Consider the following 11976-nt stretch of genomic DNA (forward strand, 5'->3'; position numbering starts at 1 on the left):
CAGCAGTGTACATGTAAAATAAGTCCCCCGACCCCAGCCATTTGAGTGTCAGCTGGCAAGGAAGAAAGCCCCAGGCTTCAAGGAGGCCCCAGGTGGAGAAGGTCACACCTCAATCAGCCAGTTTGGAGGCAAGCTAAATCCTGCAGGAAACCCCCCAGCAGGAGGTATCAGCCCTTCCCAGGATCAAGGATACCTTCCAGACATGTTGGCACCTACATTTCATAAGGGATTATGAATCACCCGGCCATCGCAGGCGCAAACCGGATACATATTTGCGTCCCGGTGGCCACGATGTACGTGCCCATGGTCTTTGTTTGATGGCGAGATGCCAGGAAAAGGAGATATCCATATCTCCCCACAGAAACCAAATACCGGTACCATGTTTGGACTCTAGTTGTAGCCGGAACCCAGGGGAATTAATTGGGCCCAGAACCATTTTCCTGTGACATTCTGGTCTGGAGCTATGAGCCCTATGGGTCATTGGACCCTACCCATAGGGGAGCGGCCGGCTACAGGTCATAAGCCCATGCAAGCCAGAGGGCGGCGTCTTTCTCTGAAAGGGGGTAACATCGTGCAAATGTGTTTGGAGAGACCTGGAAACCGCTGACATCACCGCCCCCCACGTGACTAAAGCTAAGGACTATTCCACCATCATAGAACTTTCATCTTCCCGGTAACTGACTTTTGCTCTGCTTAACCCTGTTGTACCCATATAACCTTTATCTGTAACCTCAGACCACTGTATATATCTCTGTGTATATTGTGTTATAGCTATAATACAGTCCTGATCAAAAGTTTAAGACCACTTGAAAAATGGCGTTTCCATGAGGTGAGTGGGAACATTTCTCCAAGTGGTGAAGACGGCCGCACGAAGGCCATCTACTGTCTGGAACTGTTGTCCATTTTTGTAACCTTCCCTTGCCATCCATCCCTAAAGGTTCTCAATTGGATGTAGATCAGGGGAACACGCAGGATGGGCCAAAAGAGTGATGTTATTCTCCTGGAAGAAGTCCCTTGTCCTGCGGGCATTGTGTCCTGTAGTGTTGTCCTGTTGAAAAACCCAGTCGTTACCACCCAGACGAGGGCCCTCAGTCATGAGGAATGCTCTCTGCAACATCTGGACATAGCCAGCGGCCGTTTGACGCCCCTGCACTTCCTGAAGCTCCATTGTTCCACTGAAGGAAAAAGCCCCCCAGACCATTATGGCGCCTCCTCCACTGTGGCACGTAGAAAACATCTCAGGTGGGATCTGCTTGTCATGCCAATGATCGTGGCTGGCAGGCTGGCGATTTTTAAAAAACCAAATCAGAAACCAGTTAACACTTTATATTTATAAATATAAGGTGTTAAATGGCTGCTCTGCTCCTCTGCTGGTCCTTTTGGTCGGTTGGTTTCAGCAGAGGAGCAGGCATCACAGTGAGTAGCACCAAACACTACACCTTAGCCCCAGATCACCCCCCAGCACCCCAATTAACCCCTTGATCACCCCTTCTTGCCCCTGTCAATCACCTAGTGAAAGGGAAAAAAGTGATCAGTGTAAACTGTCACTTTTTTTTTCCACTGGTATTGACCGTTAGGTTTCAGTATAGTTTAGGCCCCTTGGTTAGGTAGTTAGCGATCGTTTAGCGCCCAGCCCACTGCACCGCAGTCACTGATTCGCTGATTAGCGTATCGCTAATCAGCATTTGTACTTTTATAGTATCTGTAAGTGATCAAAACTGATCACAGTCAGATCTATAATAGTATTAGTGTCACCTTAGTTCGCCCTCCACCCAAAACGCAGTGTTTGCCCGATCAGGCCTGATCGGTCGCCCACACATGCGTTCACCCACGCCCGCCCCACCGCAGTGACAGAATTATTATTATTTTTTTATCACTGCACAATCACTTTACACGCACTGCAGCGATAAAAAAATCAGTTTTGATATTTTTTATCAACCACAGCGGCCTACGGTACTTCGCTAGCCTCCCATTTGTAAGACAGGCTTGCTTTTTTTCTTGGGTAGTCTCAGGGAATACCCCTAAATTTAGTAGTCCAAATGTCAAACAAGGGGTATTCTTCTGAAGAGGCCTACAGGCTTCTGACTCAGTCGGATGAGGAATGGGAACCCTCATCTGATGAATCTAGCGGGTCAGAATATGAACCTGTAGAAAGCAGTGGCTCTCTGACCCAAAGTTGGGACGAGGAGGCTGAGGTCCCTGATAGCACCAGGCGTACCCGGCCCCGTGTTGCTACACCACAGGTTGCGCAGGATCCGCTTCAAGGGCAGCAGAGTGGGGCTGGCGCTGACGGATTACGTGGTGAGGCATACACCAGCAGCCCAGCCCATCCTGGACCTAGTACCAGCACTGCCGTACAACCTGGTGAAGTGGCGAGCACCAGAAGGGCAGTTGAAGCTGGTACGGTGGCACGAGCAGTAGTGACCCCGTCGCAGCCACCGCACAGACAGGCCCTAGACCTCCTAGAGTCCCTGAGGTGCTGGCAAACCCTGATTGGCAGTCCCCAACTTCAGCCGCACCTGTAGTTCCCCCTTTCATTGCCCAGTCTGGAGTTCGGGTTGAGACAGCTCAGATCGGTTCGGCCCTTGGATTTTTTTTAGCTGTTCTTGACTGCGGAGCTCTTGGACTTAGTTGTGGCTGAAACAAACCGGTATGCCACTCAATTTATATCCGTCAACCCGGGAAGCTATTATGCCCAGCCTTTCCGGTGGAAACCAGTCCAAGTTTCCGAATTTTAAATTTTTCTGGGCCTTCTCCTCAACATGGGTCTAACCAAAAAGCATGAATTGCGGTCATATTGGTCCACGAACCCGATTCATCACATGCCCATGTTCTCTGCTGCCATGTCCAGGACACGATTTGAGACCATCCTGCGTTTCCTGCACTTTAGTGACAACAACACCTCTCGTCCCAGAGGCCACCCAGCTTTTGACCGGCTCCACAAAATTCGGCCCCTCATAGACCACTTCAACCAGAAATTTGCAGATTTGTATACCCCTGAGCAAAACATCTGCGTAGACGAATCCCTGATACATTTTACCGGGCGCCTTGGCTTCAAACAATACATCCCAAGCAAGCGCGTCCGGTATGGGGTCAAATTGTATAAGCTCTGTGAAAGGGCCACAGGCTATACCCACAAATTTCGTGTCTATGAGGGAAAAGATCAGACCCTGGAGCCGGTCGGTTTCCCTGACTACCTGGAGAGCAGTGGGAAGACAGTTTGGGACTTGGTGTCACCCTTATTTGGCAAGGGGTACCATCTTTATGTGGACAATTTCTACACAAGTGTGCCCCTCTTTAGGCATTTGTTTCTAGAACAGATTGGCTGCTGTGGTACCGCGCGACCTAGTCGCCAGGGCTTCCCCCAACGGCTCGTTACCACCCGTCTTGCAAGGGGGGAGAGGGCTGCCTTGTGTAACGAAGAACTGCTCGCAGTGAAATGGAGAGACAAGCGTGACGTTTACATGCTCTCCTCCATTCACGCAAACACGACAATCCAAATTGAACGAGCAACCCGTGTCATTGAAAAGCCCCTCTGTGTCCACGACTATAATTTGCTCATGGGAGGGGTGGACTTCAATGACCAGATGTTGGCTCCTTATCTCCTTTCCCGCAGGACCAGACGCTGGTATAAGAAGGTGTCTGCATATTTGATTCAATTGGCTCTGTATAATAGTTTTGTTCTCAACAGTAAGGCTGGGAGAACTGGATCCTTCCTCAAATTTCAGGAAGAGATCATTGAGAACCTCCTGTACCCAGGAGGTTCCGTGGCCCCATCCACCAGTGTAGTTAGCCGTCTACACGAGCGACATTTCCCCAGTGTCGTTGCTGGTACCTCAACCCAACCGTCACCCCGAAAAAGATGTCGTGTCTGTAGCAGGAGTGGAATAAGGCGTGACACCCGCTATTTCTGTCCTGACTGTCCTGACCACCCTGCCCTATGCTTTGGAGAGTGTTTCCAGAAGTACCACACACAGGTACACTTAGCATGGGGATTGCATCTCAGAGGATAGGCACACAGGGCTATTAGGGCCCATTTACACAGAGCTGCTGCAAACCTCTCCTTTCACCTGGGACAAAGTGCATAATGCACTTCGCCACATCTTTGGGCGATTTGCGCTTTGCACATTGTCCCATGGGGAAGGAGAGGCTTGTTCTATAAAGGTAAAAAAAAAAAAAAAATAATCACCAGTAAGCAAAAAAGTTAACGTTCAGTTCAAAAAGTTAAATAAAGTTTATATGTTCTGTTCAAATGTTATTATAAAGTTAATAAAAATTATTGCGTTGCGGCCTGGTTTTTTCTTTTTTGTTTTGTCTTTTTACCTTCCAGATGGACCAACCGATTGACTAGCTGCAGCACCGATGTGCATTCTGACAGAAGCATTGCGCTGCTGTCAGATTACACACAAGTCGGTGTATGCGGCGCTGCAAGACGAGATTTCTCCTCTGCAGTAAAAAATACGTTTGCCGAGGCATATGAGCTGAGGAGGAGGCGGCGTTCCTATGCTTTGGCAAACACTTTGTATATAAAAATAAAAATAAAAATCCCGGCAATGATTTATTCATCCACATCGATTGATGTGAATGGAGAAATCGGGTTTGCCAGGGCATACAAGCTAAGTGGGCATGGATGTTGGGCGGAGCTCCTATGTCCTGGCAGACGCCTTTCCCCTCCAGAGGCTGAACGGAAAAAAAAAATATATCATTACCTGTATGCTCAATATAAGGAGAATAGCAGAAACTCCTAATGCTGGCCATACATGTAATGATTGCGGAGACCCTCAAATGCCAGGCCATTTTGGAAAGAAGACACCCCAAGGTATTCGCTGAGGGGCATAGTTAGTCTATGAAAGATTGAACTTTTTGCCACAAGTTAGCGGAAATCAATTTCCGCTAACTGGTGCCAAAAAAAAAAAATCTTCTATGAACTCGCCATGCCCCTCATGGAATATCTTGGGGTGTCTTCTTTCCAAAATGTTACTTTCCCGAAGTATGTTACTAAACTCTCTTTCCCTGCTACATGTTAGGTGTAATTTTACTGTCCGTCTACATAATTATATTGTCATTAATGTCATTTTATGTACAGTTGCAAGAAAAAGTATGTGAACCCTTTGGAATGATATGGATTTCTGCACAAATTGGTCATAAATTGTGATCTGATCTTCATCTAAGTCACAACAATAGACAATCACAGTCTGCTTAACCTAATAACACACAAAGAGTTAAATGTTACCATGTTTTTATTGAGCACACCATGTAAACATTCACAGTGCAGGTGGAAAAAGTATGTGAACCCTTGGATTTAATAACTGGTTGAACCTCCTTTGGCAGCAATAACTTCCACCAAACGTTCCCTGTAGTTGCAGATCAGACGTGCACAACGGTCAGGAGTAATTCTTGACCATTCCTCTTTACAGAACTGTTTCAGTTCAGCAATATTCTTGGGATGTCTGGTGTGAATCGCTTTCTTGAGGTCATGCCACAGCATCTCAATCGGGTTGAGGTCAGGACTCTGACTGGGCCACTCCAGAAGGTGTATTTTCTTCTGTTTAAGCCATTCTGTTGTTGATTTACTTCTATGCTTTGGGCCGTTGTCCTGTTGCAACACCCATCTTCTGTTGATCTTCAGTTGGTGGACAGATGGCCTTAAGTTCTCCTGCAAAATGTCTTGATAAACTTGGGAAGTCATTTTTCCTTCGATGATAGCAATCCGTCCAGGCCCTGACGCAGCAAAGCAGCCCCAAACCATGATGCCCCCACCACCATACCTCACAGGTGGGATGAGGTTTTGATGTTGGTGTGCTGTGCCTCTTTTTCTCCACACATAGTGTTGTGTATTTCTTCCAAACAACTCAACTTTGGTTTCGTCTGTCCACAGAATATTTTGCCAGTACTGCTGTGGAACATCTAGGTGCTCTTGTGCAAACTGTAAACGTGCAGCAATGTTTTTTTGGACAGCAGTGGCTTCCTCTGTGGTATCCTCCCATGAAATCCATTCTTGTTTAGTGTTTTACGTATCGTAGATTCGCTAACAGGGATGTTAGCATATGCCAGAGACTTTTGTAAGTCTTTAGCTGACACTCTAGGATTCTTCTTCACCTCATTGAGCAGCCTGCGCTGTGCTCTCGCAGTCATCTTTACCGGACGGCCACTCCTAGGGAGAGTAGCAGCAGTGCTGAACTGTCTCCATTTATAGACAATTTGTCTTACCGTGGACTGATGAGCAGCAAGGCTTTTGGAGATACTTTTATAACCCTTTCCAGCTTTATGCAAGTCAACAATTCTTAATCGTAGGTCTTCTGAGAGCTCTTTTGTGCGAGGCATCATTCACATCAGGCAATGCTTCTTGTGAAAAGCAAACCCAGAACTGGTGTGTGTTTTTTATAGGGCAGGGCAGCTGTAACCAACACCTCCAATCTCATCTCATTGATTGGACTCCAGTTGGCTGACACCTCACTCCAATTAGCTCTTGGAGATGTCATTAGTCTAGGGGTTCACATACTTTTTCCACCTGCACTGTGAATGTTTACATGGTGTGTTCAATAAAAACATAGTAACATTTAACTCTTTGTGTGTTATTAGGTTAAGCAGACTGGGATTGTCTATTGTTGTGACTTAGATGAAGATCAGATCACATTTTATGACCATTTTGTGCAGAAATCCATATCATTCCAAAGGGTTCACATACTTTTTCTTGCAACTGTATTTTCTAGGCCTGTTTCATATATTATGCTGTAATCTCTATGTACACCAGCAGGTGGCAGCAATGTGTTTAGCATAGACTTAGACAGTTTAGCACAGTGTTTCCCAACCAGTGTGCCTCCAGCTGTTGCAAAACTACAACTCCCAGCATGCCCGGACAGCATTTGGCTGTGCGGGCATGCTGGGAGTTGTAGTTTTGCAACAGCTGGAGGCACACTGGTTGGAAAACACTGGTTTAGCATATCTGGACTGGAATGGTACATTCCAGTCTGGCTCCCCCCTCTTTGAGGAGGTGTGGAATGCTCCCACATCCTGCCTCATGGGGAGGAAAGGAAGTTACAGTTAATGTACCAGCCACCCCGGCTAGGGGAAGGCTGTGTTAGTAGGAGTTCCCAGAAACAGGGATCCCAGACCAGGACCTTGTCTCGGTTGAGACCAGAGACCCTTCCCAGCCTGAAGGATGGCTGAACGGAGGCTGAACGGAAAAAACAAATCTCATTACCCGTATGCTCGATATAAGGAGAATAGCAGAAACTCCTAATGCAATCATACATGTAATGATTGCGGAGACCCTCAAGAAAAATATCTTGGTCAAATGCCAACTTTGTATAAAAAAAATTGGAAAAGTTGTCTTTTGCCAAGATATTTTTCTCACCCAGCATGGGTATATGTAAAAGGACACCCCAAAACACATTCCCCAACTTCTCCTGAGTACGGCGATACCACATGTGTGACACTTTTTTGCAGCCTAGGTGGGCAAAGGGGCACATATTCCAAAGAGCACCTTTAGGATTTCACAGGGCATTTTTTACAGATTTTGATTTCAAACTACTTCCCACACATTAGGGGCCCTAAATTGCCAGGGCAGTATAACTACCCCACAAGTGACCCCATTTTGGAAAGAAGACACCCCAAGGTATTTCATGATGGGCATAGTAAATTCATGGAAGTTTTTATTTTTTGTCACAAGTTAATGGAATATGAGACTTTGTAAGGAAAAAAAAAAAATTTAAAAAAAAAACATCATTTTCCGCTAACTTGTGACAAAAAATAAAAAGTTCTATGAACTCACTATGCCCATCAGCGAATACCTTAGGGTGTCTACTTTCCGAAATAGGGATATTTGTGGGGGTTTTCTACTGTTTGGGCATTGTAGAACCTCAGGAAACATGACAGGTGCTCAGAAAGTCAGAGCCGTTTCAAAAAGCGGAAATTCACATTTTTGTACCATAGTTTGTAAACGCTATAACTTTTACCCAAACCATTATTTTTTTACCCAAACATTTTTTTTGTTATCAAAGACATGTAGAACAATAAATTTAGGGAAAAATTTATATATGGATATCGTTTTTTTTTTTAAAAAAAATTACAACTGAAAGTGAAAAATGTCATTTTTTTGCAAAAAAGATAAAAATAAAAATTAGTAAATTTCGATTGATAGCAAAAAAGTTAAAATGTCAGCAGCAATGAAATACCACTAAATGAAAGCTCTATTAGTGAGAAGAAAAGGAGGTAAAATTCATTTGGGTGGTAAGTTGCATGACCGAGCGATAAACGGTGAAAGTAGTGTAGTGCCGAAGTGTAAAAAGTGCTCTGGTCATTAAGGGGGTTTAAGCTAGGGGGGCTGAGGGGGTTAATAGTAAAACCACTTAACTGGAGAAGATCTGAGCTTTACAAGAACTGTAGTCAAAAGATGTAGAAACTATTGGGCCCCAAGTACTGAATGTCTACTAGAGACCACTGGGTAAGTAGAGCTTCTTCTGCACCTCCCAAGCTTCTCCAACGCTATATACATGAAGGCCTCTCTTGATCATCCCTAATGGGGTCATCCAGGATTTTAATGTTGATGGCCTATGTATTCATATCAGCATCATTACTGAGGTTGTAATTCTCTACATGACATCATCACTGCAGCACAGAATATGGTGGAGCTGGCAAAGGTTTCCTTTATTGATTTATACAATGTAATTTCCTTGGCAACCCTTTGCGGACCTGGAGTCACATTAGATTAGTCTATTAATATCTCAAAATCATGTAAACAGTCCCCTTGTGGATCTTCACTTTCCTGAACCCTACTGATTATATAACAATGATGTCTACAGATCAAGGGTGGACATACAAAAAATGAAGGACAACTCAAAACTCCATTGCATGAATCACATGAGAAACCAGAAACAATACCAAAAGGGACATAATCCAAGAGGATCATCTACTGGAGGGGATATCATATCTGTAACCAACCCAAGGCATGCCGACGAGGTTTAGTACTGGGTTGTATGGAGCTAGGTCTGCACTCTTGAAGCCCATCTTCTCATAGAGTCGCCTGGCGTCAACCTGTATGGCCGTGGTGGTTAGGATGACCGCATGACGCCCACTCCTCCGTGCAAAGTCAATCACTGTACTGCATAATAATTTGGCGAGCCCTTTGCCTCTGTGGGCACGAGAAACGAACATCCTCTTCAGCTCCACGCTCCTCTCCTGAGGGGTAATGTATGGGATAGCGGCCACCATGCCCACAGCTTCTCCTTGTAGCTCCACCACCCAGAAGCAATAACCTTCCCTCTCTAGATAATGTTTACTAATGTTCTTCAAATCTCCGGCCAGACCATGCCTAAGATGATAAAGGAAAAACTCTCTACCGGGGAGCCATAACATGAGCAACAGAATGAACCCAACCAAGATGGAGAACAGGATGGATCCATTAGTGACCAGTGGAAGAACGAGTCCCACCAAGAGTAGAAGTGAGTTGTGAGGTTGCTTTAAGGCGTTGTAGAAAGCTGGAGAGATGTGTTCATGACAACCGGATGTGAAGATCTCATGGACCTTACGATGGTCAGATTCCTTGTACAAACGCACTTTGTAAGAGGACATATTGGCTCTCTGAAGAAGCAAAAATGAAACGAGGCAAAATATGTTAAGACACAAGCAAAATTCTAGGTTATTATAGTAATATGCCAAAAATATTATGTTTTTTTTCTATTTTTTTATTCTATTTTTAGTACATGATTATGGGGACGGCCATGTTTGCTGAGATTATATTGATAGCATTCAGAGACTTGCTTTACAGGAGCCGCATGGATCATAGAAATGTTTGGTGACTCATTGACTTCTATGGGGGAGTGTTGTGGGCATGCTCTGTGACCTGTGCAGTTGACATTGTGCAGGGAAGAGGAGGAGATAAGTTGTAACTATTACCTGTAGACTTCTATGGGACAGTGTTGTAGGTATGCTTTGTGATCTGTACAGAGTAGATAGACTTTGACATCAGCTATAGTAAATGGTACACCTTTGTTATACAGAGGTGATACTTATTATTGTAATCCCACCTGTGATGATAATGAGATGACTGCTGAGAAGTGATTGCTACAGAATAGGGAGTGTCAGCTTATTATAAGACTCAGTGTAAAACTGTAAGATCTCAGGATTTTATTTATAAATAAATCACAATTTCATTGACAAATAGAAAAATAAATTGCGAAAGAATTCATAAAAAGTACGGTATATTTAAAGGGGTGTTTTGGGATTAGACTATTGATAGCCTATCCTCCGTACCCTGCACTACCACTAGAAATGAGATGATACAGAGGTGTAGATGGACCCGTGCAGACAACGAAAAGGCCTCAACACTTGCACTAACCCTGCACCACCTTCAAATAGCTGGGGAGCCCGGAGTCGGACCCCCAACGACCTGATATTGATGGTACATTCTGATCCCAGAGAACTCTTATAACATAAAACTGTAACTTTTTCTATGTGAATAGAATTGGGTTGATACTCTGTGATACAAAGTTCATGCAACTTAACCCTTTTAGGACTGGGGGTCTTTTGATCATATCCAGAACACTGGTCTGGGTGCTGTCATCAGATCCGATGTAGTAACCGGACCGCAGGCTATTAATTACAACTGGAAGGAAGAACCCCGCCATCACTGGCAGCTCTGTAGATTGGGAAGGACAGGAGGGTAATGCAGGACTGAAGGCATGCACCAAACACCCCGGAGCCTCCGGTGTCAGTGTAGTCGGCCCCTCAGCTTCTGGACCCACCATCCCTGGCAGCTCTGTAGATTGGTGCATGCCTTCAGTCCTGCATTACCCTCCTGCTCTTCCCCAGCACCCCAGAGCCTCCAGTGTCAGTGTAGTTGGCCCCTCAACTTCTGGACCCACCACTATACCTACCCTGGACCTTCTCCTACCAACGTCCTAGGGGCCACATACTGTATGCTCAGCCCAGAAACCCTCTTACCCCAACTTCAAGATCACAACGAGGTCTGGTCCGCTCAGCCCCCGGGGTACATATGGTGTATAGACATGACAGACCTGCTACTGCTGGTGTTCAGCTCTCGTCTGTAGACTCGGGGAGAGGACGACAAATCATACTGCCATGAGTGATATAATCATTAACCAGGAAGGGTCCTGTCCTGTATTAAGTAATAATAAGGTCACATACCAGCCCCGTCAGCCAAGTCCTATGGCAGCACACTAATGGTTAATGCTGATGGATGCAGAAGAGGACTAGGTCCCACACAGACAGGCCGTAGTCCAGGGAGGAGGCCCACAGCCACACGTAGAGGCTACCTTCCTGGAAGGGAAAGGAAAGACTTAACTTCAAAGGGGCAATGAAAGCACCAGGAAGTCCGCAGAGATCCACACACCAGCTATCCACAACTCAAACCGAAGCTATAGACCGCACAGCATTGTAGGAGAAACAACTATATATAAGGAATGTTAAACGACCACATTAGCAACACCTGTGGCCATTACCAGAAACAACACAGACACCTATTGATCCACAGGGAAAACCTGTCAGATCAAACCACGTGTTGCCAGTCTCACCGATCTCCTGCCACCTGTTGCGGGAACGTCCGTGACAGTACCCCTCCACAGTTTAAGGTTGTGACACATCTGGCTGCACCAATATAGGGGCGGAAGAGAAGCACTCCTTAATCGCAGAAAAGGCTCGCAATGCCGAATCAGACCACACTGAGACATCCGTCCCTTTCTTAGTCATGTCAGTTAAGGATTTCAACACTGTCGAATAGTTCTGAATACATTTTCGGTAATATTTGGTGAACCCCAAAAACCACATAAGAGCCTTCAGATTTTCGGGTCGATCCCAGTCCATTACAGCACGGACTTTCTCTGGATCCATTCGAAAACCTGAAGATGACAGCAGGTAGCCCAAAAACTGCACCTCGTGTACAGCAAAAACGCACTTCTCTAATTTTGCGTACAATTTATTCTCTCTTAGGATCTGTAACACCTGTCTAACGTGATC

At 45.4% G+C, this 11976-nt stretch overlaps 1 protein-coding gene across 1 annotated transcript; it reads right to left on the bottom strand.

Annotated features, from left to right (window-relative positions):
• Window positions 1-8238: 8238 nt before the first annotated feature.
• Window positions 8239-10895, bottom strand: LOC122934128 (probable N-acetyltransferase CML1). The gene is made up of 2 exons (XM_044289342.1): window positions 10878-10895; window positions 8239-9582 (listed from the first exon to the last, which is right to left on the bottom strand). Exon 2 carries the CDS (start codon window positions 9571-9573, stop codon window positions 8908-8910), a length of 666 nt encoding a protein of 221 aa, XP_044145277.1. The 5' UTR covers window positions 9574-9582; window positions 10878-10895; the 3' UTR covers window positions 8239-8907.
• Window positions 10896-11976: the final 1081 nt, after the last annotated feature.

This window comes from Bufo gargarizans, chromosome 1, assembly GCF_014858855.1.
Source record: "Bufo gargarizans isolate SCDJY-AF-19 chromosome 1, ASM1485885v1, whole genome shotgun sequence".
Lineage (NCBI taxonomy): Eukaryota > Metazoa > Chordata > Amphibia > Anura > Bufonidae > Bufo > Bufo gargarizans.

Bases quoted from the DNA above. Each gene is read 5' to 3' on its own strand.
- LOC122934128 (XM_044289342.1), bottom strand. From the start codon at position 9,573: ATGTCCTCTTACAAAGTGCGTTTGTACAAGGAATCTGACCATCGTAAG.